This window comes from Electrona antarctica (assembly GCF_951216825.1).
Source record: "Electrona antarctica genome assembly, chromosome: 20".
Classification (NCBI taxonomy): Eukaryota; Metazoa; Chordata; class Actinopteri; order Myctophiformes; family Myctophidae; genus Electrona; species Electrona antarctica.
This window is the reverse complement of record NC_136801.1, coordinates 621375-648372: the sequence shown is the minus strand read 5'-3', so window position 1 is coordinate 648372 and position 26998 is coordinate 621375. Positions and strand designations below refer to the sequence as shown.

Sequence of the window (26998 nt, the reverse complement as noted above, 5' to 3'; positions counted from 1 at the left end):
CTGCGTGCTAATCCACTCCCCCCCCCCCCCCCCCCCCCCCCCCCCATGTCCCCGCCGCCACCAGGAGCTCACGGACAAGATGGACGAGCTGAAGCCTCTGATCCCGGTGCTGGAGCAGTACAAGACGGACGCGGCGGTCATCTCCCAGTTCAAGGAGGAGATCCGCAACCTGTCGGCGGTCCTGACGGCCATCCAGGACGAGCTGGGCGCGTCCGACTACGACACGCTATACCAGCGCGTGCTGCGGCTCGACACGCGGCTGCGCAGCTGCATGGGCAAGCTAAGTGAGTGGTAAAACCAACCGACTGCGCTGCAGCTGCATGCGCAAGCTAAGTGAGTGGTTAACCAACCGACTGCGCTGCAGCTGCATGCGCAAGCTAAGTGAGTGGTTAACCAACCGGCTGCGCTGCAGCTGCATGCGCAAGCTAAGTGAGTGGTTAACCAACCGGCTGCGCTGCAGCTGCATGCGCAAGCTAAGTGAGTGGTTAACCAACCGACTGCGCTGCAGCTGCATGCGCAAGCTAAGTGAGTGGTTAACCAACCGACTGCGCTGCAGCTGCATGCGCAAGCTAAGTGAGTGGTTAACCAACCGACTGCGCTGCATGCGCAAGCTAAGTGAGTGGTTAACCAACCGACTGCGCTGCAGCTGCATGCGCAAGCTAAGTGAGTGGTTAACCAACCGACTGCGCTGCATGCGCAAGCTAAGTGAGTGGTTAACCAACCGACTGCGCTGCAGCTGCATGCGCAAGCTAAGTGAGTGGTTAACCAACCGACTGCGCTGCAGCTGCATGCGCAAGCTAAGTGAGTGGTTAACCAACCGACTGCGCTGCAGCTGCATGCGCAAGCTAAGTGAGTGGTTAACCAACCGACTGCGCTGCAGCTGCATGCGCAAGCTAAGTGAGTGGTAAAACCAACCGGCTAGCTGCAGCTGCATGCGCAAGCTAAGTGAGTGGTTAACCAACCGGCTGCGCTGCAGCTGCATGCGCAAGCTAAGTGAGTGGTAAAACCAACCGGCTAGCTGCAGCTGCATGCGCAAGCTAAGTGAGTGGTTAACCAACCGACTGCGCTGCAGCTGCATGCGCAAGCTAAGTGAGTGGTAAAACCAACCGACTGCGCTGCAGCTGCATGCGCAAGCTAAGTGAGTGGTAAAACCAACCGGCTAGCTGCAGCTGCATGCGCAAGCTAAGTGAGTGGTTAACCAACCGACTGCGCTGCAGCTGCATGCGCAAGCTAAGTGAGTGGTTAACCAACCGACTGCGCTGCAGCTGGATGCGCAAGCTAAGTGAGTGGTTAACCAACCGACTGCGCTGCAGCTGCATGCGCAAGCTAAGTGAGTGGTTAACCAACCGGCTGCGCTGCAGCTGCATGCGCAAGCTAAGTGAGTGGTAAAACCAACCGACTGCGCTGCAGCTGTGTTTTTGGCAGCAAATTTAGATTTTAGTTTTAGTCGTCGTCTCTTGAAGGTTTCACTTAGTTTCAGTCACATTTTAGTCACCCGGATTGTTTTAGTGTTAGTCTAGTTTTAGTCGACTAAATGTCATAAGATTTAAATCTACAGTTGATTTAGTCGACTGAAATGTATCTTGGCGGGCCTTGATGCCGTCGTAATGACTGTTTTTACACTTGCTGAAAATAGCAGATCGTACTTTATTATAATAAAGTAATACAAAGGTCCATTTGGTTCCAAACTATCATAAGGTGACTGTATTGTTGTATTCCTACATTTTGGTTTGATAACTCGTCCAAATCAGTAGCTTAATGCCAATTATCTCCAGTTACTCTATATGCGACCACACTGTAGACAACACACTATCATTTAGCTGGGGACCCCCTGGAACTCCCTCAAGGACCCCTGGGGGTCCCCGGACCCCCTGGAACTCCCTCAAGGACCCCTGGGGGTCCCCGGACCCCACTTTGGGAACCGTGGTATTGGACAGTCAAAGTGCCTTTTGCACACTGCACTAAATGATATTGACGGCTGAATTCAATCACATGTTGTTGGGCGTAATACTTCAATCACATGTTGTTGGGCGTAATACTTCAATCACATGTTGTTGGGCGTAATACTTCAATCACATGTTGTTGGGCGTAATACTTCAATCACATGTTGTTGGGCGTAATACTTCAATCACATGTTGTTGGGCGTAATACTTCAATCACATGTTGTTGGGCGTAATACTTCAATCACATGTTGGGCGTAATACTTCAATCACATGTTGTTGGGCGTAATACTTCAATCACATGTTGTTGGGCGTAATACTTCAATCACATGTTGTTGGGCGTAATACTTCAATCACATGTTGTTGGGCGTAATACTTCAATCACATGTTGTTGGGCGTAATACTTCAATCACATGTTGTTGGGCGTAATACTTCAATCACATGTTGTTGGGCGTAATACTTCAATCACATGTTGTTGGGCGTAATACTTCAATCACATGTTGTTGGGCGTAATACTTCAATCACATGTTGTTGGGCGTAATACTTCAATCACATGTTGTTGGGCGTAATACTTCAATCACATGTTGTTGGGCGTAATACTTCAATCACATGTTGTTGGGCGTAATACTTCAATCACATGTTGGGCGTAATACTTCAATCACATGTTGTTGGGCGTAATACTTCAATCACATGTTGTTGGGCGTAATACTTCAATCACATGTTGGGCGTAATACTTCAATCACATGTTGTTGGGCGTAATACTTCAATCACATGTTGGGCGTAATACTTCAATCACATGTTGTTGGGCGTAATACTTCAATCACATGTTGTTGGGCGTAATACTTCAATCACATGTTGTTGGGCGTAATACTTCAATCACATGTTGTTGGGCGTAATACTTCAATCACATGTTGTTGGGCGTAATACTTCAATCACATGTTGTTGGGCGTAATACTTCAATCACATGTTGTTGGGCGTAATACTTCAATCACATGTGGTTGGGCGTAATACTTCAATCACATGTTGTTGGGCGTAATACTTCAATCACATGTTGTTGGGCGTAATACTTCAATCACATGTGGTTGGGCGTAATACTTCAATCACATGTTGTTGGGCGTAATACTTCAATCACATGTGGTTGGGCGTAATACTTCAATCACATGTTGTTGGGCGTAATACTTCAATCACATGTTGTTGGGCGTAATACTTCAATCACATGTTGTTGGGCGTAATACTTCAATCACATGTTGTTGGGCGTAATACTTCAATCACATGTTGTTGGGCGTAATACTTCAATCACATGTTGTTGGGCGTAATACTTCAATCACATGTGGTTGGGCGTAATACTTCAATCACATGTTGTTGGGCGTAATACTTCAATCACATGTTGTTGGGCGTAATACTTCAATCACATGTTGTTGGGCGTAATACTTCAATCACATGTGGTTGGGCGTAATACTTCAATCACATGTTGTTGGGCGTAATACTTCAATCACATGTTGTTGGGCGTAATACTTCAATCACATGTTGTTGGGCGTAATACTTCAATCACATGTTGTTGGGCGTAATACTTCAATCACATGTTGTTGGGCGTAATACTTCAATCACATGTTGTTGGGCGTAATACTTCAATCACATGTTGTTGGGCGTAATACTTCAATCACATGTTGTTGGGCGTAATACTTCAATCACATGTTGTTGGGCGTAATACTTCAATCACATGTTGTTGGGCGTAATACTTCAATCACATGTTGTTGGGCGTAATACTTCAATCACATGTTGTTGGGCGTAATACTTCAATCACATGTTGTTGTTGGGCGTAATACTTCCATACCAATGGCTTGAACTGCTTAACCCATTTTGGGCGGGGACCCCTTTCAGTGTTTTAAACATTATGTTATACTTTAGCTATTGAAAAATAGCAGATCTACAAGATCATAGCACGCCACCGAGTGGCGCGCTACGAGCTTGTAGGTCTGCTATTTTTTTTTAAATCGTGAAAACGTGCCGCAAATCTTTGAATATATATTTCAGAGCGAACATTTTGGCCTAAAATATTTGCTTCTGGGTTGGGGGGGTCCCTGGAACTACATATTTTGAGATGGGGGTCCGTGGCCCAATAGAGATAATTCCTGGGGGTCCTTGACATGAAAAAGGTTGAGCACCACTGACATAGAAACATGGGTTTTAAAGGTTGAGCACCACTGACATAGAAACATGGGTTTTAAAGGTTGAGCACCACTGACATAGAAACATGGGTTTTAAAGGTTGAGCACCACTGACATAGAAACATGGGTTTTAAAGGTTGAGTACCACTGACATAGAAACATGGGTTTTAAAGGTTGAGCACCACTGACATAGAAACATGGGTTTTAAAGGTTGAGTACCACTGACATAGAAACATGGGTTTTAAAGGTTGAGCACCACTGACATAGAAACATGGGTTTTAAAGGTTGAGCACCACTGACATAGAAACATGGGTTTTAAAGGTTGAGCACCACTGACATAGAAACATGGGTTTTAAAGGTTGAGCACCACTGACATAGAAACATGGGTTTTTCAGAAAGAGATTTAGAAGCCTTTTTTTTAATCAGTCCAAAATGGGTTTACTAAGGAGGGACTTATAATAGATGATATTCATATATAATATAGCCTACAAAACACTAGAGGGAATAGAATGCTTCCCGTATTTCATATTCAATTTAGCTACAATCAGTGGTAGGAATAATCGATTTCTCGGGGTGTTAAAGACGTAATCTTCCTTAACCCATTCTGGGCGGGAACCCCGTTTTGGTGTTTTAACTAAGCATTATGTTATACTTTAAGCTGTTGAAAAATAGCAGATCTACAAGCTCATAGCTTGTAGATCTGCTATTTTTCAACAGCTTAAAGCTTGTAGGTCTGCTATTTTTGAAAAAAATCGTGAATATATATATATTCAAAGCGAACGTTTTGACCTCAAAGCCTTGCTTCTGTGTGGTCCCTCCCTGGAACAACATATTTTCAGATGGGGGGGGGATATAATTACATATATTTTTGGGGGTCCTTGACATGAAAATGTTTGAGAACCACTAACATAGAAACATGTTTTTTTTTCAGAAAAGACATTTGTAGAATCGTTCCCAGGTCTAAATGGGTTAATTGCGTTCTATGACACTAAATGCAGCCTCCACAATGACTCCCAGAAGGCCTGGGGCGTACGGGGGTTGGAGACGATAACACGCCAGCCAGCCATATATATATATATATATATATATATATATATAGAGTCATCAGCCGTACCTCTGCTTCTCGGCAGAAATGGTAAACGGTGCATTTATATAGCAGCCTTTATCCAAGGCACTTTACATAGATTGTGCATTACATTCACCCATCCACAGTTCCACACACATTCATACACCTTTACATAGGTTGTGCATTACATTCACCCATCCACAGTTCCACACACATTCATACACCTTTACATAGGTTGTGCATTACATTCACCCATTCACACACACATTCACACACCTTTACATAGATTGTGCATTACATTCACCCATCCACAGTTCCACACACATTCATGTGCATTACATTCACCCATTCACAGTTCCACACACATTCATGTGCATTACATTCACCCATTCACAGTTCCACACACATTCATACACCTTTACATAGGTTGTGCATTACATTCACCCATTCACACACACATATTCACACACCTTTACATAGGTTGTGCATTACATTCACCCATTCACACACATTCACACACCTTTACATAGATTGTGCATTACATTCACCCATTCACACACACATTCACACACCTTTACATAGATTGTGCATTACATTCACCCATTCACACACACATATTCACACACCTTTACATAGGTTGTGCATTACATTCACCCATTCACACACCTTTACATAGATTGTGCATTACATTCACCCATTCACACACCTTTACATAGATTGTGCATTGCATTCACCCATTCACACACCTTTACATAGATTGTGCATTGCATTCACCCATTCACACACCTTTACATAGATTGTGCATTGCATTCACCCATCCACAGTTCCACACACATTCACACACCTTTACATAGATTGAGCATTACATTCACCCATTCACACACACATTCACACACCTTTACATATGTTGTGCATTACATTCACCTATCCACACATACATGTATTCACCCACACACACACACACACGCACACACTCAAACACACACACTCAAACACACACACGCACACACACACTCAAACACACACATTCAAACACACACCGATGGCGGTGGAAACCATGCAAGGCACCAATTAACCTGCACGTCGGGAGCAATCAGGGGTTCAGAGTGTTGCTCAAGGACCCGCCCATATTGCATACCGTGTCCCGATTGGCCACACCAGTTCTCTGGTGTAGGAAATGGGCGTACAATTGAGCCTCTCCAGACCGTAATCCGCCGGCAGGCCAACGGCTGATTCGGTCTGGCTTATTAGCCAGGCTATGTGTGTCCGTGTGTGTGTGTGTGTCTGTCTCTCTCTCTAAGTGCCTCCGGTATATCTGTGTTTACGCAGAGGGCGATCAAACCCTCTCTGGTGACACAGAGGGCGATCAAACCCTCTCTGGTGACACAGGCATGAAATTGGCTTAAGGGACTTAAAGACGCTTCAGCCCTTTTGCAACCAGATCTAATTTTAATGATGTTTAGGACAGTGTAATGATGTTTAGGACAGTGTAATGATGTTTAGGACAGTGTAATGATGTTTAGGACAGTGTAATGATGTTTAGGACAGTGTAAGGATGTTTAGGACAGTGTAATGATGTTTAGGACAGTGTAATGATGTTTAGGACAGTGTAATGATGTTTAGGACAGTGCGGTGCTGTTCTATTTTAATGATGTTTAGGACAGTGCAGTTCAGTTTAATGATGTTTAGGACAGTGTAATGATGTTTAGGACAGTGTAATGATGTTTAGGACAGTGTAATGATGTTTAGGACAGTGTAAGGATGTTTAGGACAGTGTAATGATGTTTAGGACAGTGTAATGATGTTTAGGACAGTGTAATGATGTTTAGGACAGTGTAAGGATGTTTAGGACAGTGCGGTTCAGTTTAATGATGTTTAGGACAGTGTAATGATGTTTAGGACAGTGTAATGATGTTTAGGACAGTGTAAGGATGTTTAGGACAGTGTAATGATGTTTAGGACAGTGTAATGATGTTTAGGACAGTGTAAGGATGTTTAGGACAGTGTAATGATGTTTAGGACAGTGTAATGATGTTTAGGACAGTGTAATGATGTTTAGGACAGTGTAAGGATGTTTAGGACAGTGTAATGATGTTTAGGACAGTGTAAGGATGTTTAGGACAGTGTAATGATGTTTAGGACAGTGTAATGATGTTTAGGACAGTGTAATGATGTTTAGGACAGTGTAATGATGTTTAGGACAGTGTAATGATGTTTAGGACAGTGCGGTGCTGTTCTATTTTAATGATGTTTAGGACAGTGCAGTTCAGTTTAATGATGTTTAGGACAGTGTAATGATGTTTAGGACAGTGTAATGATGTTTAGGACAGTGTAATGATGTTTAGGACAGTGTAATGATGTTTAGGACAGTGTAATGATGTTTAGGACAGTGTAATGATGTTTAGGACAGTGTAATGATGTTTAGGACAGTGTAATGATGTTTAGGACAGTGTAATGATGTTTAGGACAGTGCGGTGCGGTTCTATTTTAATGATGTTTAGGACAGTGCGGTTCGCAAACTGTTTCATGTCAAGGACCCACAAATTGACACTGATGAGCCCGCGGACCCCCATTTGAAAAATATATGCCATAGGGACCCCCATAAGAGAAGATTTTGACGGCCCTAGCAGTGATTCTCAACCCGTTTAATTTCAAGGACCCCGCAGTTTGACATGCGTATTAGTCTACAGACCCCCCATTTAATGGCATTTCTTTCTCTGGGACCCCCAATTTATATTGTAAAATCAATGTTAATGTAACTCTGAGAGTGTACACACGGAACCAAATGGACCCGTTAAGGCCGTTAGGGTCCGTTTGGTTCCATTTGTACACTCTCAGAGATACAGACCCATAAGGGTCCATTTGGTTCCAATTGTACACTCTCAGAGATACAGACCCATAAGGGTCCATTTGGTTCCAAACTATCATTTAGCTGGGGACCCCCTGGAACTCCCTCCCCGGACCCCACTTTGGGAAACACTGGTTTAGGACACAAGAAACACTTCCCTGGGGGTTTTTAAATGTGTGTTTTTTCAGATATTGCAGTCATGACATCATCCATGTTCATGACCAAAAACCTGTGGTCTCACTTCCTTCCTGGACTACAAAGTGACACCTCCTTGCAGCCTCCTCCCCCCCCCCCCTTTACACAAGGAGGGGAAGAGCACTAAAGCATTATGGGCATTGTAGGAATTCAGCAATCCAGTCAAACACACGGACTTCATTATATTTCTGGCCATAGGATGCACATTTCAAATTGTGAAATCTACTACAAATACTATTAAAATTGAGTGACTGCAGTTTCTCCGAGCGGTGAAATGTCCCTGTAAGGATGGAGGAGAAACCTCCATTTTATAGCGACTGTGGCTCAGGAGGTAGAGCAGGTCGTCCAATGATCCATGGGTCGGCGGTTCGAATCCCGGCTCCTCCTGTCTACATGTCGAAGTGTCCTTGGGCAAGACACTGAACCCCAAATTGCTCCCGATGTGCTGGTTGGTACCTTGCATGGCTTCCGCTGCAATCGGTGTATGAATGTGTGTGTGTGTGAATGGGTGAATGTAATGCACAATCTATGTAAAGCGCCTTGGATAAAGGCGCTATATAAATGCACCATTTACCATTTATAGCGCTTTTCCAAGTGCTCAAAGCGCTTTACAACGGTCCATTCATTCATACATTGGGAGGTGAACAGTCGACGCCAGCGTCCTCAATATCCCACATTCACACACCGACGGTGGCGAGCTCACACCGACCGACTCACTGGAGGCAGTGTGGGGTTCAGTGTCTTGCCCAAGGACACTTCGACATGTGGACAGGAGGAGGAGGAGCCGGGATTCGAACCGCCGACCCAGGGATCATTGGACGACCCGCTCTACCTCCTGAGCCACAGCCACCCTTTGAACCATTTAGACCTACCATCGGTTCTACAAATGTCTTCTAAATCCTGACAGTTCTGTGAAAAAACCCATGTTTTCCATGTCAGTTGTGTTCAAAACGTTTCACGTCAAGGATCCCCAAAAATATCTGTAATTGGCCGCCGACCCCCATCTGAAAATATGTTGTTCCAGGGACCCCCCCCCCCCCCTGGACCCCCATCTGAAAATATGTTGTTCCAGGGACCTCCTCCCAGAAGCAAAGATTTGAGTTGAAAACGTTCGCTCTGAAAGAATATAATATTCAAAGATTTGTGCCTCATTTTCCCGATTTTTTTTCAAAAATAGCAGACCTACAAGCTCGTAGCGTGCCACTCGGTGGCGCGCTACGAGCTTGTAGGTCTGCTGTTTTTCAATAGCTAAATTATAACATAATGTTTAAAACACCAATTTTAATGTGTTAACTTAATTAACAGCGTGTGAGTCCTCTAGACTCAGACTAGTTGTGTGTGTGTGTGTGTGTGTGTGTGTGTGTGTGTGTGTGTGTGTGTGTGTGTGTGTGTGTGTGTGTGTGTGTGTGTGTGTGTGTGTGTGTGTGTGTGTGTGTGTGTGTGTGTGAACTTAACAGCGTGTGGAAAACTAATGAAAATCACTGGACCTGCCACCATAAAGACGTCTGGGACGCGGTTCGGGGCGTGGATGACCGACCCGCAGGCGTCCACCAGCAACAACCGGGTGAGTTATCGCCTTAAGACATTTACACCTGAGACCAGATTCTACAAAATGTCTTCTAGATCCTGACAGTTTTCTGAAAAACCCTATGTTTCTACAGTATGTCAGTCATTCTCAAACATTTGCATGTCAAGGACCCCCAGAAATAAATGTAATTGGCTGCCGACCCCCCATCTGAAAATATGTTGTTCCAGGGACCCCCCCCCCCCCCTCCCCCCCCAGAGCCGGGAAGTAAAGATACCCCGAAGTGAAGATTGGAGTTAAAAACGTTCACCCTGGAAGATTATATATTCAAAGTTTTGCACCACATTTTCACGATTTTCGCAACAATAGCAGATCTACAAGCTCGTAGCGTGGCACTGTGTTCCCGCCCAGAATGGGTTAAGGTGGGGGGGTGTGGGGGTCATGTGCGGTGTGCCCTGCACGCTGTCTGCGTCTTGTTCTCAGAGCGCCGCGGGGCGATGTGCGGTGTGCCCTGCACGCTGTCTGCGTCTTGTTCTCAGAGCGCCGCGGGGCGATGATTTATCACAACAATCACAACACATACAGCCCTGAATAATATCACGCTGTAGAGTTTTAACACATTCAGGGCGGGAAGCCCCCTTTTGGTGTTTTAACACATTCAGGGCGGGAAGCCCCCTTTGGGTGTTTTAACACATTCAGGGCGGGAAGCCCCCTTTGGGTGTTTTAACACATTCAGGGCAGGAAGCCCCCTTTGGGTGTTTTAACACATTCAGGGCGGGAAGCCCCCTTTGGGTGTTTTAACACATTCAGGGCGGGAAGCCCCCTTTGGGTGTTTTAACACATTCAGGGCAGGAAGCCCCCTTTGGGTGTTTTAACACATTCAGGGCGGGAAGCCCCCTTTTGGTGTTTTAAGCAGAATGTCATTATATACTTGAGCTATTGAAAAATAGCAGATCTACAAGCTCGTAGCGCGGCACTCGGTGCCGCGCTACGAGCTTGTAGATCTGCTATTGACGATTCTACAAAAGAATGGCTTCTAAATCGTGACAGTTTTGTCATGTTTCTATATGTCAAAGACCCCCAACAAATATGTAATTGGCCGCCGACCCCACATCTGAAAATATGTAGTAGGTCGGCGGCCAATTACATATTTGTTGGGGGTCTTTGACATATAGAAACATGACAAAACTGTCACGATTTAGAAGCCATTCTTTTGTAGAATCGTCATTTTTTTTTTGTAGAATCGTCCAGGGGTCTGAATGGGTTAAAGCTTTTGGAACATAATGGATTGTCTCGCAGTGGGACGATACAAGACGATGTCTGTCCGATTCATCACGGCTCCATGTGTGCAGTAGGACGATGTCTGTCCGATTCATCACGGCTCCATGTGTGCAGTGGGGAGGACGATGTCTGTCCGATTCATCACGGCTCCATGTGTGCAGTGGGGAGGACGATGTCTGTCCGATTCATCACGGCTCCATGTGTGCAGTGGGGAGGACGATGTCTGTCCGATTCATCACGGCTCCATGTGTGCAGTAGGGAGGACGATGTCTGTCCGATTCATCACGGCTCCATGTGTGCAGTGGGGAGGACGATGTCTGTCCGATTCATCACGGCTCCATGTGTGCAGTGGGGAGGACGATGTATGTCCGATTCATCACGGCTCCATGTGTGCAGTGGGGAGGACGATGTCTGTCCGATTCATCACGGCTCCATGTGTGCAGTGGGGAGGACGATGTCTGTCCGATTCATCACGGCTCCATGTGTGCAGTAGGGAGGACGATGTCTGTCCGATTCATCACGGCTCCCTGTGTGCAGTGGGGAGGACGATGTCTGTCCGATTCATCACGGCTCCATGTGTGCAGTAGGACGATGTGTTCATGTAATATTCACAGAGCGCTAATAATTATGCAAAAGGTGACCTTTATTTTTTGTTTGTTTGTGACCGGGGGTTGGCGCGTTCGCCGGGCCGCGACTCTAACTATCCATCATGTTTATCGGGTGCATGTGTTTGCAGGGACCGATTAACCCTCACCAGGGCCCCTGGGCCCGTAATTATTGAGGCCCCCCCCCCATAGCGCTTCATGTTGATGTTTTTCCGTTTTTCTTTTATCATCTTTTTGACCTAAATTTAACTAAATCAACCACCAATGAAGGGCCCCATGGAGAGCCCTTTTCAGGGCCTCAAGCCCAGTACTGCAGTCCAATTTCCCTGAAGGGCCCCTGAGAGCCAAGGGAAGGGCCCCTGAGAGCCAAGGGCCCCTGAGAGCCAATGGCCCCTGAGAGCCAAGGGCCCCTGAGAGCCAAGGGCCCCTGAGAGCCAAGAGCCCCTGAGAGCCAAGGGCCCCTGAGAGCCAAGGGCAGGGTACAACACTTTCTTTTGTTGTTTTTCTTCTTTCTAATTATTTGTTCGGCCCCAAAAAAATGTGTTTATTGTCATGATTTGTCACCATCCGAGTTTTTGTCTCCCCCTGGTGGCCCCTCTAGGTGTGGCACATGGACAGTGATGTTTGTCTCCCCCTGGTGGCCCCTCTAGGTGTGGCACATGGACAGTGATGTTTGTCTACCCCTGGTGGCCCCTCTAGGCGTGGCACATGGACAGTGATGTTTTTGTCTCCCCCTGGTGGCCCCTCTAGGTGTGGCACATGGACAGTGATGTTTGTCTCCCCCTGGTGGCCCCTCTAGGTGTGGCACATGGACAGTGATGTTTGTCTCCCCCTGGTGGCCCCTCTAGGCGTGGCACATGGACAGTGATGTTTGTCTCCCCCTGGTGGCCCCTCTAGGCGTGGCACATGGACAGTGATGTTTGTACCCCCCTGGTGGCCCCTCTAGGCGTGGCACATGGACAGTGATGTTTTTGTCTCCCCCCTGGTGGCCCCTCTAGGCGTGGCACATGGACAGTGATGTTTTTGTCTCCCCCTGGTGGCCCCTCTAGGCGTGGCACATGGACAGTGATGTTTTTGTCTCCCCCTGGTGGCCCCTCTAGGCGTGGCACATGGACAGTGATGTTTTTGTCTCCCCCCTGGTGGCCCCTCTAAGCGTGGCACATGGACAGTGATGTTTTTGTCTACCCCTGGTGGCCCCTCTAGGCGTGGCACATGGACAGTGATGTTTTTGTCTCCCCCTGGTGGCCCCTCTAGGCGTGGCACATGGACAGTGATGTTTTTGTCTCCCCCCTGGTGGCCCCTCTAGGTGTGGTACATGGACAGCTACACCAACAGTAAGATCGTGCGCGAGTACAAGTCGACGGCGGACTTCGTGGCGGGCGTGGTCTCGCGGACCTACAGCCTGCCCTTCAAGTGGGAGGGGACCAATCACGTGGTGTACAACGGCTCGCTGTACTACAACAAGTACCAGAGCAACATCATCGTCAGGTAAACACACTCTGTACTACAACAAGTACCAGAGTAACATCATCGTCAGGTAAAACACTCTGTACTACAACAAGTACCAGAGTAACATCATCGTCAGGTAAACACACTCTGTACTACAACAAGTACCAGAGCAACATCATCGTCAGGTAAACACACTCTGTACTACAACAAGTACCAGAGTAACATCATCGTCAGGTAAAACACTCTGTACTACAACAAGTACCAGAGTAACATCATCGTCAGGTAAAACACTCTGTACTACAACAAGTACCAGAGTAACATCATCGTCAGGTAAAACACTCTGTACTACAACAAGTACCAGAGTAACATCATCGTCAGGTAAAACACTCTGTACTACAACAAGTACCAGAGTAACATCATCGTCAGGTAAAACACTCTGTACTACAACAAGTACCAGAGCAACATCATCGTCAGGTAAACACACTCTGTACTACAACAAGTACCAGAGCAACATCATCGTCAGGTAAACACACTCTGTACTACAACAAGTACCAGAGCAACATCATCGTCAGGTAAACACACTCTGTACTACAACAAGTACCAGAGCAACATCATCGTCAGGTAAACACACTCTGTACTACAACAAGTACCAGAGTAACATCATCGTCAGGTAAAACACTCTGTACTACAACAAGTACCAGAGTAACATCATCGTCAGGTAAACACACTCTGTACTACAACAAGTACCAGAGCAACATCATCGTCAGGTAAACACACTCTGTACTACAACAAGTACCAGAGTAACATCATCGTCAGGTAAAACACTCTGTACTACAACAAGTACCAGAGTAACATCATCGTCAGGTAAAACACTCTGTACTACAACAAGTACCAGAGTAACATCATCGTCAGGTAAAACACTCTGTACTACAACAAGTACCAGAGTAACATCATCGTCAGGTAAAACACTCTGTACTACAACAAGTACCAGAGCAACATCATCGTCAGGTAAACACACTCTGTACTACAACAAGTACCAGAGCAACATCATCGTCAGGTAAACACACTCTGTACTACAACAAGTACCAGAGCAACATCATCGTCAGGTAAACACACTCTGTACTACAACAAGTACCAGAGTAACATCATCGTCAGGTAAAACACTCTGTACTACAACAAGTACCAGAGTAACATCATCGTCAGGTAAACACACTCTGTACTACAACAAGTACCAGAGCAACATCATCGTCAGGTAAACACACTCTGTACTACAACAAGTACCAGAGTAACATCATCGTCAGGTAAAACACTCTGTACTACAACAAGTACCAGAGTAACATCATCGTCAGGTAAAACACTCTGTACTACAACAAGTACCAGAGTAACATCATCGTCAGGTAAAACACTCTGTACTACAACAAGTACCAGAGTAACATCATCGTCAGGTAAAACACTCTGTACTACAACAAGTACCAGAGTAACATCATCGTCAGGTAAAACACTCTGTACTACAACAAGTACCAGAGTAACATCATCGTCAGGTAAAACACTCTGTACTACAACAAGTACCAGAGCAACATCATCGTCAGGTAAACACACTCTGTACTACAACAAGTACCAGAGTAACATCATCGTCAGGTAAACATACACAGCGCTGTGGAAAGTACCTCAGTACAATTTACAATGTAGGCATTTAGCAGACGCTCTTAATCCAGAGTGACTTACATTAAGCAAGAACAAAAAAGCATGGGAATACATCACATGTAAAAAATGCATTTATCATGAAACATGCGTAAGCTAAGAACGTAACTAGAACATATCTATATAATGACACTATACATATAAACTATACATATATACTATACTATGCTATACATATGTCTCTTCACCTCTTCAGACTCCATCATGGCCCATAGCGTAGTCTGAAAACCCACCTCTTCAGACTCCATCATGGCCCATAGCGTAGTCTGAAAACCCACCTCTTCAGACTCCATCATGGCCCATTCCGCCGTAGTCTGAAAACCCACCTCTTCAGACTCCATCATGGCCCATTCCGCCGTAGTCTGAAAACACACCTCTTCAGACTCCATCATGGCCCATTCCGCCGTAGTCTGAAAACCCACCTCTTCAGACTCCATCATGGCCCATTCCGCCGTAGTCTGAAAACACACCTCTTCAGACTCCATCATGGCCCATTCCGCCGTAGTCTGAAAACCCACCTCTTCAGACTCCATCATGGCCCATAGCGTAGTCTGAAAACCCACCTCTTCAGACTCCATCATGGCCCATTCCGCCGTAGTCTGAAAACCCACCTCTTCAGACTCCATCATGGCCCATAGCGTAGTCTGAAAACCCACCTCTTCAGACTCCATCATGGCCCATAGCGTAGTCTGAAAACCCACCTCTTCAGACTCCATCATGGCCCATTCCGCCGTAGTCTGAAAACCCACCTCTTCAGACTCCATCATGGCCCATTCCGCCGTAGTCTGAAAACCCACCTCTTCAGACTCCATCATGGCCCATTCCGCCGTAGTCTGAAAACACACCTCTTCAGACTCCATCATGGCCCATTCCGCCGTAGTCTGAAAACCCACCTCTTCAGACTCCATCATGGCCCATTCCGCCGTAGTCTGAAAACCCACCTCTTCAGACTCCATCATGGCCCATTCCGCCGTAGTCTGAAAACCCTCCTCTTCAGACTCCATCATGGCCCATTCCGCCGTAGTCTGAAAACCCACCTCTTCAGACTCCATCATGGCCCATAGCGTAGTCTGAAAACACACCTCTTCAGACTCCATCATGGCCCATTCCGCCGTAGTCTGAAAACACACCTCTTCAGACTCCATCATGGCCCATTCCGCCGTAGTCTGAAAACCAACCTCTTCAGACTCCATCATGGCCCATTCCGCCGTAGTCTGAAAACCCACCTCTTCAGACTCCATCATGGCCCATTCCGCCGTAGTCTGAAAACCCACCTCTTCAGACTCCATCATGGCCCATTCCGCCGTAGTCTGAAAACCCACCTCTTCAGACTCCATCATGGCCCATTCCGCCGTAGTCTGAAAACCCACCTCTTCAGACTCCATCATGGCCGTAGCCGTAGTCTGAAAACACACCTCTTCAGACTCCATCATGGCCCATTCCGCCGTAGTCTGAAAACCCACCTCTTCAGACTCCATCATGGCCCATTCCGCCGTAGTCTGAAAACCCACCTCTTCAGACTCCATCATGGCCCATTCCGCCGTAGTCTGAAAACCAACCTCTTCAGACTCCATCATGGCCCTCCGCCGTAGTCTGAAAACCCACCTCTTCAGACTCCATCATGGCCCTCTGCCGTAGTCTGAAAACCCACCTCTTCAGACTCCATCATGGCCCATTCCGCCGTAGTCTGAAAACCCACCTCTTCAGACTCCATCATGGCCCATTCCGCCGTAGTCTGAAAACCCACCTCTTCAGACTCCATCATGGCCGTAGCCGTAGTCTGAAAACCCACCTCTTCAGACTCCATCATGGCCGTAGCCGTAGTCTGAAAACACACCTCTTCAGACTCCATCATGGCCCATTCCGCCGTAGTCTGAAAACACACCTCTTCAGACTCCATCATGGCCCATTCCGCCGTAGTCTGAAAACCCACCTCTTCAGACTCCATCATGGCCCATTCCGCCGTAGTCTGAAAACCCACCTCTTCAGACTCCATCATGGCCCATTCCGCCGTAGTCTGAAAACCCACCTCTTCAGACTCCATCATGGCCGTAGCCGTAGTCTGAAAACCCACCTCTTCAGACTCCATCATGGCCCATTCCGACGTAGTCTGAAAACCCACCTCTTCAGACTCCATCATGGCCCATTCCGCCGTAGTCTGAAAACCCACCTCTTCAGACTCCATCATGGCCCATTCCGCCGTAGTCTGAAAACCAACCTCTTCAGACTCCATCATGGCCCTCCGCCGTAGTCTGAAAACCCACCTCTTCAGACTCCATCATGGCCCTCTGCCGTAGTCTGAAAACCCACCTCTTCAGACTCCATCATGGCCCATTCCGCCGTAGTCTGAAAACCCACCTCTTCAGACTCCATCATGGCCCATTCCGCCGTAGTCTGAAAACCCACCTCTTCAGACTCCATCATGGCCCATTCCGCCGTAGTCTGAAAACCCACCTCTTCAGACTCCATCATGGCCCATTCCGCCGTAGTCTGAAAACACACCTCTTCAGACTCCATCATGGCCCATTCCGCCGTAGTCTGAAAACACACCTCTTCAGACTCCATCATGGCCGTAGCCGTAGTCTGAAAACCCACCTCTTCAGACTCCATCATGGCCGTAGCCGTAGTCTGAAAACCCACCTCTTCAGACTCCATCATGGCCCATTCCGCCGTAGTCTGAAAACACACCTCTTCAGACTCCATCATGGCCCATTCCGCCGTAGTCTGAAAACCCACCTCTTCAGACTCCATCATGGCCCATTCCGCCGTAGTCTGAAAACACACCTCTACAGACTCCATCATGGCCCATTCCGCCGTAGTCTGAAAACACACCTCTTCAGACTCCATCATGGCCCATTCCGCCGTAGTCTGAAAACACACCTCTTCAGACTCCATCATGGCCCATTCCGCCGTAGTCTGAAAACCCACCTCTTCAGACTCCATCATGGCCGTAGCCGTAGTCTGAAAACCCACCTCTTCAGACTCCATCATGGCCGTAGCCGTAGTCTGAAAACACACCTCTTCAGACTCCATCATGGCCCATTCCGCCGTAGTCTGAAAACACACCTCTTCAGACTCCATCATGGCCCATTCCGCCGTAGTCTGAAAACCCACCTCTTCAGACTCCATCATGGCCCATTCCGCCGTAGTCTGAAAACCCACCTCTTCAGACTCCATCATGGCCCATTCCGCCGTAGTCTGAAAACCCACCTCTTCAGACTCCATCATGGCCGTAGCCGTAGTCTGAAAACCCACCTCTTCAGACTCCATCATGGCCCATTCCGACGTAGTCTGAAAACCCACCTCTTCAGACTCCATCATGGCCCATTCCGCCGTAGTCTGAAAACCCACCTCTTCAGACTCTATCATGGCCCATTCCGCCGTAGTCTGAAAACCCACCTCTTCAGACTCCATCATGGCCCATTCCGCCGTAGTCTGAAAACCCACCTCTTCAGACTCCATCATGGCCCATTCCGCCGTAGTCTGAAAACCCACCTCTTCAGACTCCATCATGGCCGTAGCCGTAGTCTGAAAACCCACCTCTTCAGACTCCATCATGGCCGTAGCCGTAGTCTGAAAACCCACCTCTTCAGACTCCATCATGGCCGTAGCCGTAGTCTGAAAACCCACCTCTTCAGACTCCATCATGGCCGTAGCCGTAGTCTGAAAACCCACCTCTTCAGACTCCATCATGGCCCATTCCGCCGTAGTCTGAAAACACACCTCTTCAGACTCCATCATGGCCGTAGCCGTAGTCTGAAAACCCACCTCTTCAGACTCCATCATGGCCGTAGCCGTAGTCTGAAAACCCACCTCTTCAGACTCCATCATGGCCCGTAGTCTGAAAACCCACCTCTTCAGACTCCATCATGGCCCGTAGTCTGAAAACCCACCTCTTCAGACTCCATCATGGCCCATAGCGTAGTCTGAAAACCCACCTCTTCAGACTCCATCATGGCCCATAGCACTTGCCCTAGCCCCTTAGATAACACTTTTGTAGACTTAGATAGCATTTGAAACAGACTTATAGCATGTTATGTAGACAGCACTATCATTGCATTGTATGTAGTCATAGCACGTCATAGTACATATGTATAGCACAGTATAGTATATATGTATAGTTTCATTATGTAGATATTCCACTGTTACGTTCTTAGCTTACGCATGTTTCATGTGATGTATTCCCATGCTTTTTTGTTCTTGCTTAATGTAAATCGCTCTGGATTAAGAGCGTCTGCTAAATGCCTAAATTGTAAAATAGCAGATCTACAAGCTCACAATGTGTTGCGATGCGACGCGTTGTGTGCGTTGTGATCGGGCCCGATTTCCGATCACCTGATCCGATCGGGACAACCCTATAGTCATAATTCCATAATCGTGGAACCTCTACTTTTCTTTTCTTCTCTCCACCGTCGTCGTCGTCACCCAGGTACAGCTTCGAGCTGGGCGCCGTGCTGGCGCAGCGCGCCCTGGAGTTCGCCGGCTTCCACAACACCTACCCGTACACGTGGGGCGGGTTCTCGGACATCGACGTGATGGCGGACGAGCTGGGCATGTGGGCCGTGTACGCCACCAACCAGAACGCGGGCAACGTGGTGCTGTCGCGCATCGACCCCGAGACGCTGGGCGTGCTCAACACCTGGAACACGGAGTACAGCAAGAGGAACGCTGGAGAGGCCTTCATGATCTGCGGCACGCTCTACGTCACCAACTCACACCTGTCGGGAGCCAAGGTGGTGTTTTATCTTCTATCTATCTATCTCTACGTCACCAACTCACACCTGTCGGGAGCCAAGGTGGTGTTTTATCTTTACGCTCTACGTCACCAACTCACACCTGTCGGGAGCCAAGGTGGTGTTTTATCTTTACGCTCTACGTCACCAACTCACACCTGTCGGGAGCCAAGGTGGTGTTTTATCTTCTATCTATCTATCTCTACGTCACCAACTCACACCTGTCGGGAGCCAAGGTGGTGTTTTATCTTTACGCTCTACGTCACCAACTCACACCTGTCGGGAGCCAAGGTGGTGTTTTATCTTTACGCTCTACGTCACCAACTCACACCTGTCGGGAGCCAAGGTGGTGTTTTATATTTACGCTCTACGTCACCAACTCACACCTGTCGGGAGCCAAGGTGGTGTTTTATATTTACGCTCTACGTCACCAACTCACACCTGTCGGGAGCCAAGGTGGTGTTTTATATTTACGCTCTACGTCACCAACTCACACCTGTCGGGAGCCAAGGTGGTGTTTTATATTTACGCTCTACGTCACCAACTCACACCTGTCGGGAGCCAAGGTGGTGTTTTATATTTACGCTCTACGTCACCAACTCACACCTGTCGGGAGCCAAGGTGGTGTTTTATATTTACGCTCTACGTCACCAACTCACACCTGTCGGGAGCCAAGGTGGTGTTTTATATTTACGCTCTACGTCACCAACTCACACCTGTCGGGAGCCAAGGTGGTGTTTTATCTTTACGCTCTACGTCACCAACTCACACCTGTCGGGAGCCAAGGTGGTGTTTTATATTTACGCTCTACGTCACCAACTCACACCTGTCGGGAGCCAAGGTGGTGTTTTATATTTACGCTCTACGTCACCAACTCACACCTGTCGGGAGCCAAGGTGGTGTTTTATATTTACGCTCTACGTCACCAACTCACACCTGTCGGGAGCCAAGGTGGTGTTTTATATTTACGCTCTACGTCACCAACTCACACCTGTCGGGAGCCAAGGTGGTGTTTTATATTTACGCTCTACGTCACCAACTCACACCTGTCGGGAGCCAAGGTGGTGTTTTATATTTACGCTCTACGTCACCAACTCACACCTGTCGGGAGCCAAGGTGGTGTTTTATATTTACGCTCTACGTCACCAACTCACACCTGTCGGGAGCCAAGGTGGGGTTTTATCTTTACGCTCTACGTCACCAACTCACACCTGTCGGGAGCCAAGGTGGTGTTTTATCTTTACGCTCTACGTCACCAACTCACACCTGTCGGGAGCCAAGGTGGTGTTTTATATTTACGCTCTACGTCACCAACTCACACCTGTCGGGAGCCAAGGTGGTGTTTTATATTTACGCTCTACGTCACCAACTCACACCTGTCGGGAGCCAAGGTGGTGTTTTATCTTTACGCTCTACGTCACCAACTCACACCTGTCGGGAGCCAAGGTGGTGTTTTATATTTACGCTCTACGTCACCAACTCACACCTGTCGGGAGCCAAGGTGGTGTTTTATCTTTTTTCCATCGGTCCGGCCGTCCATCCATCCATCCATCCATCCATCCATCCATCCATCCGTCTTCGTTTTTTTTTTTTTTATCCCACGATTTTGTAACCCATTTTTCACCCCATGTGTCAATTATCTAATGTGATCCTGGGCTCTACACACCCTCCGCCAACCTAGTCCCCATATATGGGGGACATGGGGAGAGCAACGGACTTGAACTCATGCTTCCTTCATCCAAGTTGCTCCTTCACACCTGACAGGGGGGAGTTTCCCTGGTTGGTCGTAGCACGTGGAAGGAACACGTTATTCCGACCAGTTCCTTTCCCCTCCATCAGGCGCCCCGGCTGGCCAGGGGGAGGCAGTTTAGAGACCAGGATTACTGCATCCAATCCATCTTCAACCGCTTATCCGTAGTCGGGTCACAGGGAATCAACAGCTCCACCAGATAGCTCCGAAGCTACATTAGCACGTTCCCTCCCAGCCCTCCAGGCCAGAGCGTTCCCTCCCAGCCCTCCAGGCCAGAGCGTTCCCTCCCAGCCCTCCAGGCCAGAGCGTTCCCTCCCAGCCCTCCAGGCCAGAGCGTTCCCTCCCAGCCCTCCAGGCCAGAGCGTTCCCTCCCAGCCCTCCAGGCCAGAGCGTTCCCTCCCAGCCCTCCAGGCCAGAGCGTTCCCTCCCAGCCCTCCAGGCCAGAGCGTTCCCTCCCAGCCCTTCAGGCCAGAGCGTTCCCTCCCAGCCCTCCAGGCCAGAGCGTTCCCTCCCAGCCCTCCAGGCCAGAGCGTTCCCTCCCAGCCCTCCAGGCCAGAGCGTTCCCTCCCAGCCCTCCAGGCCAGAGCGTTCCCTCCCAGCCCTCCAGGCCAGAGCGTTCCCTCCCAGCCCTCCAGGCTGGGAGGGAACTTTTGGCCACTGGTATCCGCGACCTCATGACACACACTTCATGACCATTTTATTTATTCGACACAATAAAAAAAAACGGTACAAAAAGTTAACATCATTAAGAAAGAAACATAAAAGTGCAGGTGAGAAAAGAAATCCATAAATTCCTTATACATGGTTCTCACCTAAGATAATAAACAAATGGTAATTCAAGTTAGATAAAGAAATCAAACATAAGGTATTTGACAAACAATACAATACACTTTGTGTGCAATTCAATGTGTGGTTGCGCAACAACGCAAGCGTCGGGGAAAAAAAGCGAATCTAGGTCGCGCGCGTGCCACAATTTCACAAAATCGTGCATTTCCCGTCAGTGTGTTTTTTGTCATGCCTCCACATTATGGTCACACCTCGTGACAACATGCCTCCATATATGGTCACACTTTGTGACATCATGCCTCCATATTATGGTCACACCTCGTGACAACATGCCTCCATATTATGGTCACACTTTGTGACATCATGCCTCCATATTATGGTCACACCTCGTGACAACATGCCTCCATATTATGGTCACACCTCGTGACAACATGCCTCCATATATGGTCACACCTCGTGACAACATGCCTCCATATATGGTCACACCTCATGACATCATGCCTCCATATTATGGTCACACCTTGTGACAACATGCCTCCATATTATGGTCACACCTCGTGACAACATGCCTCCATATATGGTCACACTTCGTGACATCATGCCTCCATATTATGGTCACACCTCATGACAACATGCCTCCATATATGGTCACACCTCGTGACAACATGCCTCCTCCATATACTGTATGGTCATGCCTTGTGACATCACGCCTCCATTTATGGTCATGCCTCGTGACATCACGCCTCCATTTATGGTCACGCCTTGTGACACCACGCCTCCATTTATGGTCACGCCTCGTGACACCACGCCTCCATTTATGGTCATGCCTCGTAACATCACGCCTCCATTTGAGTACCACAGACGAATAACAGTCTAAGTCCACACTATTGATCCATAATATATAAATGATAGATAAGGGTTCAGGACAACGAGGCCTTTCCGTGGAGGGGTCAGTCTGAAATTTGGACTTAGACTGTTTTTCGTCTGTGGTACTCATTTATGGTCACGCCTCGTGACACCACGCCTCCATTTATGGTCATGCCTCGTAACATCACGCCTCCATTTATGGTCACGCCTTGTGACATCACGCCTCGTGACATCACGCCTCCATTTATGGTCATGCCTCGTGACATCACGCCTCCATTTATGGTCATGCCTCGTGACATCACGCCTCCATTTATGGTCACGCCACGTGACATCACGCCTCCATTTATGGTCACGCCTCGTGACATCACGCCTCCATTTATGGTCACGCCTCGTGACGCGTCACGCCACCATATATGGCCATCTCCATATATGAAGATCATGACACTGACCTCCTCAATACAAACCCTGGATAGCCATACATGGAGAAGACTGGATCATCACCTAGATCTGCATATATGGAGCCGGCCAGCAGCTCTATACCTCAAACCTCAAACCCTTAGATCTCCTTATATGGAGTTTTTGACATTCCATATGTTGATCACTTCCCCACCTGTCCTGTTCATTCCATATGTTGATCACTTCCCCACCTGTCCTTTTCCTGTTCATTCCATATGTTGATCTGACCTCATCAAACCCTGTACACTCAAGACACGACACGCTCCATATATGGCCACTACAGAATTCGTTCCATATTATGTTGGATACTTTATTAACAGGCTTTGGGCCAATAAGCCCCTATAGGGCCTAGGCTTGTTTCCATTATGGTCCTCTGTATAATATCGGAATCGGTCAGAATCGGTAACGGCAGATACTGATATAATCGGAGATCGGATATCAGTCATCATTTCATAATCCTGTACCCCTAATGTTATGTTGATCTGACCCCCCCCCCCCCCCCCCCCATGCCAAAGCACCAGCACTCGCCTGCAGTCTGCCGTCACCCCGGGCGGATGCGAGGTCGCTTCTCGCCCTCAGGGGACGATTCTACAAATGTCTTCTAAATCGTGACAGTTTTCTGAAAACCCCATGTTTCTATGTCAGTGGTTCTCAAATATTTTCATGTCAAGGAGCCCAAAAATTATATGTAATTGGCCACCGACCCCCATCTGATAATATGTTGTTCCAGGGACCCCCAGAAGCAAAGATTTGAGTTAAAAATGTTGGCTGTGAAAGAATATATTCAAAGATCTGCAACACATTTTAGCCATTTTCCAAAAATAGCAGATCTACAAGCTCGTAGCTCGTAGCTCGTAGCTCGTAGCTCGTAGCACGTAGCTCGTAGCTCGTAGCTCGTAGCTCGTAGCTCGTAGCTCGTAGCTCGTAGCACGTAGCTCGTAGCTCGTAGCTCGTAGCTCGTAGCTCGTAGCTCGTAGCACGTAGCTCGTAGCTCGTAGCTCGTAGCTCGTAGCTCGTAGCTCGTAGCTCATAGCTCGTAGCTCGTAGCTCGTAGCACGTAGCACGTAGCTCGTAGCTCGTAGCTCGGCCCCGAGTGCTATTTTTCAATAGCTAAAGTTTAACCAATTCTGGGCGGGAACGCCCTTTGGGTTCTAGGTCTGCTATTTTTGAAAAATCGTGAAAATGTGGCGCAAATCTTTGAATATATATCCTTTCCGTTTTTAACTCAAATCTTTGCTTCTGTGGGGTCCCTAGAACAACATATTTTCAGATGGGGGTCGGCAGCCAATTACAGATATGTTTGGAGGTCCTTGACATGAGAACCACTGACATAGAAACATGGTTATTTCAGAAAAGTTCTAGAACGGGTTTTATTTCTTGTCGTTTTTGTTCTCCCAAGGTGTACTACGCGTACCACACGGAGACGTCCACGTACGAGTACACGGACATCCCGTTCCACAACCAGTACTTCCACATCTCCATGCTGGCGTACAACGCCCGTGACCGAGCGCTGTACGCCTGGAACAACGGACATCAGGTCATCTTCAACGTTACCCTGTTCCATGTCATCAAGACAGAGGACGACTCTTAAAACGCCTGGAACAACGGACACATCTTCAACGTCACCCTGTTCGACGTCATCAAGACAGAGGACGACTCTTAGACCGGGTGCTGTACGCCTGGAACAACAGACACCAGGTCATCTTCAACATGACTCTGTTCCATGTCATCAAGACTGAGGACGACCCTTAAGCGTTATTCATAGTCTAATATTTTCGGTGGTGAGGTGACCACCGAACTACAACATGACGTCACTGAGCCGCGGTGAAGAGCAAACCACCACCACCGCTCCAGCCCTTCTCTCTGTTTTTACTCACCACCGCTCAACGTTATTTCAGCTCCGGTGGTCAGCTCACCACCGGAGCGGTGGTCACCTCACCACCGGAGCGGTGGTCACCTCACCACCGGAGCGGTGGTCAACTCAACACCGGAGCGGTGGTCACCTCACCACCGGAGCGGTGGTCACCTCACCACCGGAGCGGTGGTCAACTCAACACCGGAGCGGTGGTCACCTCACCACCGGAGCGGTGGTCACCTCACCACCGGAGCGGTGGTCAACTCAACACCGGAGCAGTGGTCACCTCACCACCGGAGCGGTGGTCACCTCACCACCGGAGCGGTGGTCACCTCACCTATGTCAGTCGTCCTCAAACTATTTCATTTCAAGGACTCCAAAAATCATCTGTAATTGGCCTCCGACCCCCCCATCTGAAAATATGTTGTTCCAGGGACCCCCCTCACAGAAGCAAAGATTTGAGTTAAAAATGTTTGCTCTGAAAGAAAATATATTCAAAGACAAATGCAAAGTCACAAAGAGCACCATCGGTGATTATTTGTGCTGACATGTTTCATCTTCACAGACTATCCTGGCAGTGGTTCTCAAACCTTTCCATGTCAAGGACCCCCAGATTGACATTTTATTAGGCCGCGGACCCCCATAACAGAAGACTTTTACGGCTCTAGCAGTGATTCTCAACCATTTTAATTGCAAGTTAGTTTCGCATGCATTAGGCTACGGACCCCCCCCCCCCCCCCCCCCCAATGAATGGCATTTTCTATCTCTGGGACCCCCAATTTATATTGTTAAATCAATGCTAATTTAACTCTGAGAGTGTACAAATGGGACAAAATGGTCCACTTGGTTGTACACTCTCTGAGTTACAGACCCATAAGGGTCAATTTGGTTCCTAATTTATCTCTAATTTAGCTAGTACCCCTACCCCACATGGAGAACCAATGGACTATATGTACCGTTACCTAAACATTTTTGTAATAAGGGCCTTTCTCGGCCCCACCCCTCTCCCATTGGTTTATATTGTGTTTTAGGATCCAAGATGGCCGCAGCACCAAGAGGGGGTGGCCTTACTGGGCTGCGTTCACACATTCAAGACACCTGTCTTGTGTTTGTCTTGTGTCTGTGTTTAATGGCCACTCCAATGCATTACCAAGGTCTGTTGTCTCTCCTAATGGTACCAACATCAATACAACCTGTTATCTCTCCTAATGGTACCAACATCAATACAGCCTGTTATCTCTCCTAATGGTACCAACATCAATACAGCCTGTTATCTCTCCTAATGGTACCAACATCAATACAACCTGTTATCTCTCCTAATGGTACCAACATCAATACAGCCTGTTGTCTCTCCTAATGGTACCAACATCAATACAGCCTGTTGTCTCTCCTAATGGTACCAACATCAATACAACCTGTTATCTCTCCTAATGGTACCAACGTCAATACAGCCTGTTATCTCTCCTAATGGTACCAACATCAATACAACCTGTTATCTCTCCTAATGGTACCAACATCAATACAACCTGTTATCTCTCCTAATGGTACCAACATCAATACAGCCTGTTATCTCTCCTAATGGTACCAACATCAATACAGCCTGTTATCTCTCCTAATGGTACCAACATCAATACAACCTGTTATCTCTCCTAATGGTACCAACATCAATACAGCCTGTTATCTCCTAATGGTACCAACATCAATACAGCCTGTTATCTCTCCTAATGGTACCAACATCAATACAGCCTGTTATCTCTCCTAATGGTACCAACA

The 26998-nt window shown here is 47.7% G+C and overlaps 1 protein-coding gene across 1 annotated transcript in view; it reads left to right on the top strand.

Annotated features, from left to right (window-relative positions):
* Positions 1 to 24961, top strand: part of olfm3a (olfactomedin 3a) — a gene marked incomplete at its 3' end in the record, with an annotated part of 80349 nt that extends 55388 nt beyond the window's left edge. Inside the window, exons 4-8 of the mRNA XM_079489487.1 lie at positions 65 to 284; positions 9675 to 9781; positions 12935 to 13116; positions 19208 to 19511; positions 24770 to 24961. Coding sequence (XP_079345613.1) covers positions 65 to 284; positions 9675 to 9781; positions 12935 to 13116; positions 19208 to 19511; positions 24770 to 24961 — 1005 coding nt within the window. The remainder of the gene's footprint in view (positions 1 to 64; positions 285 to 9674; positions 9782 to 12934; positions 13117 to 19207; positions 19512 to 24769) is intronic.
* Between the last annotated feature and the right edge of the window lie 2037 nt (positions 24962 to 26998).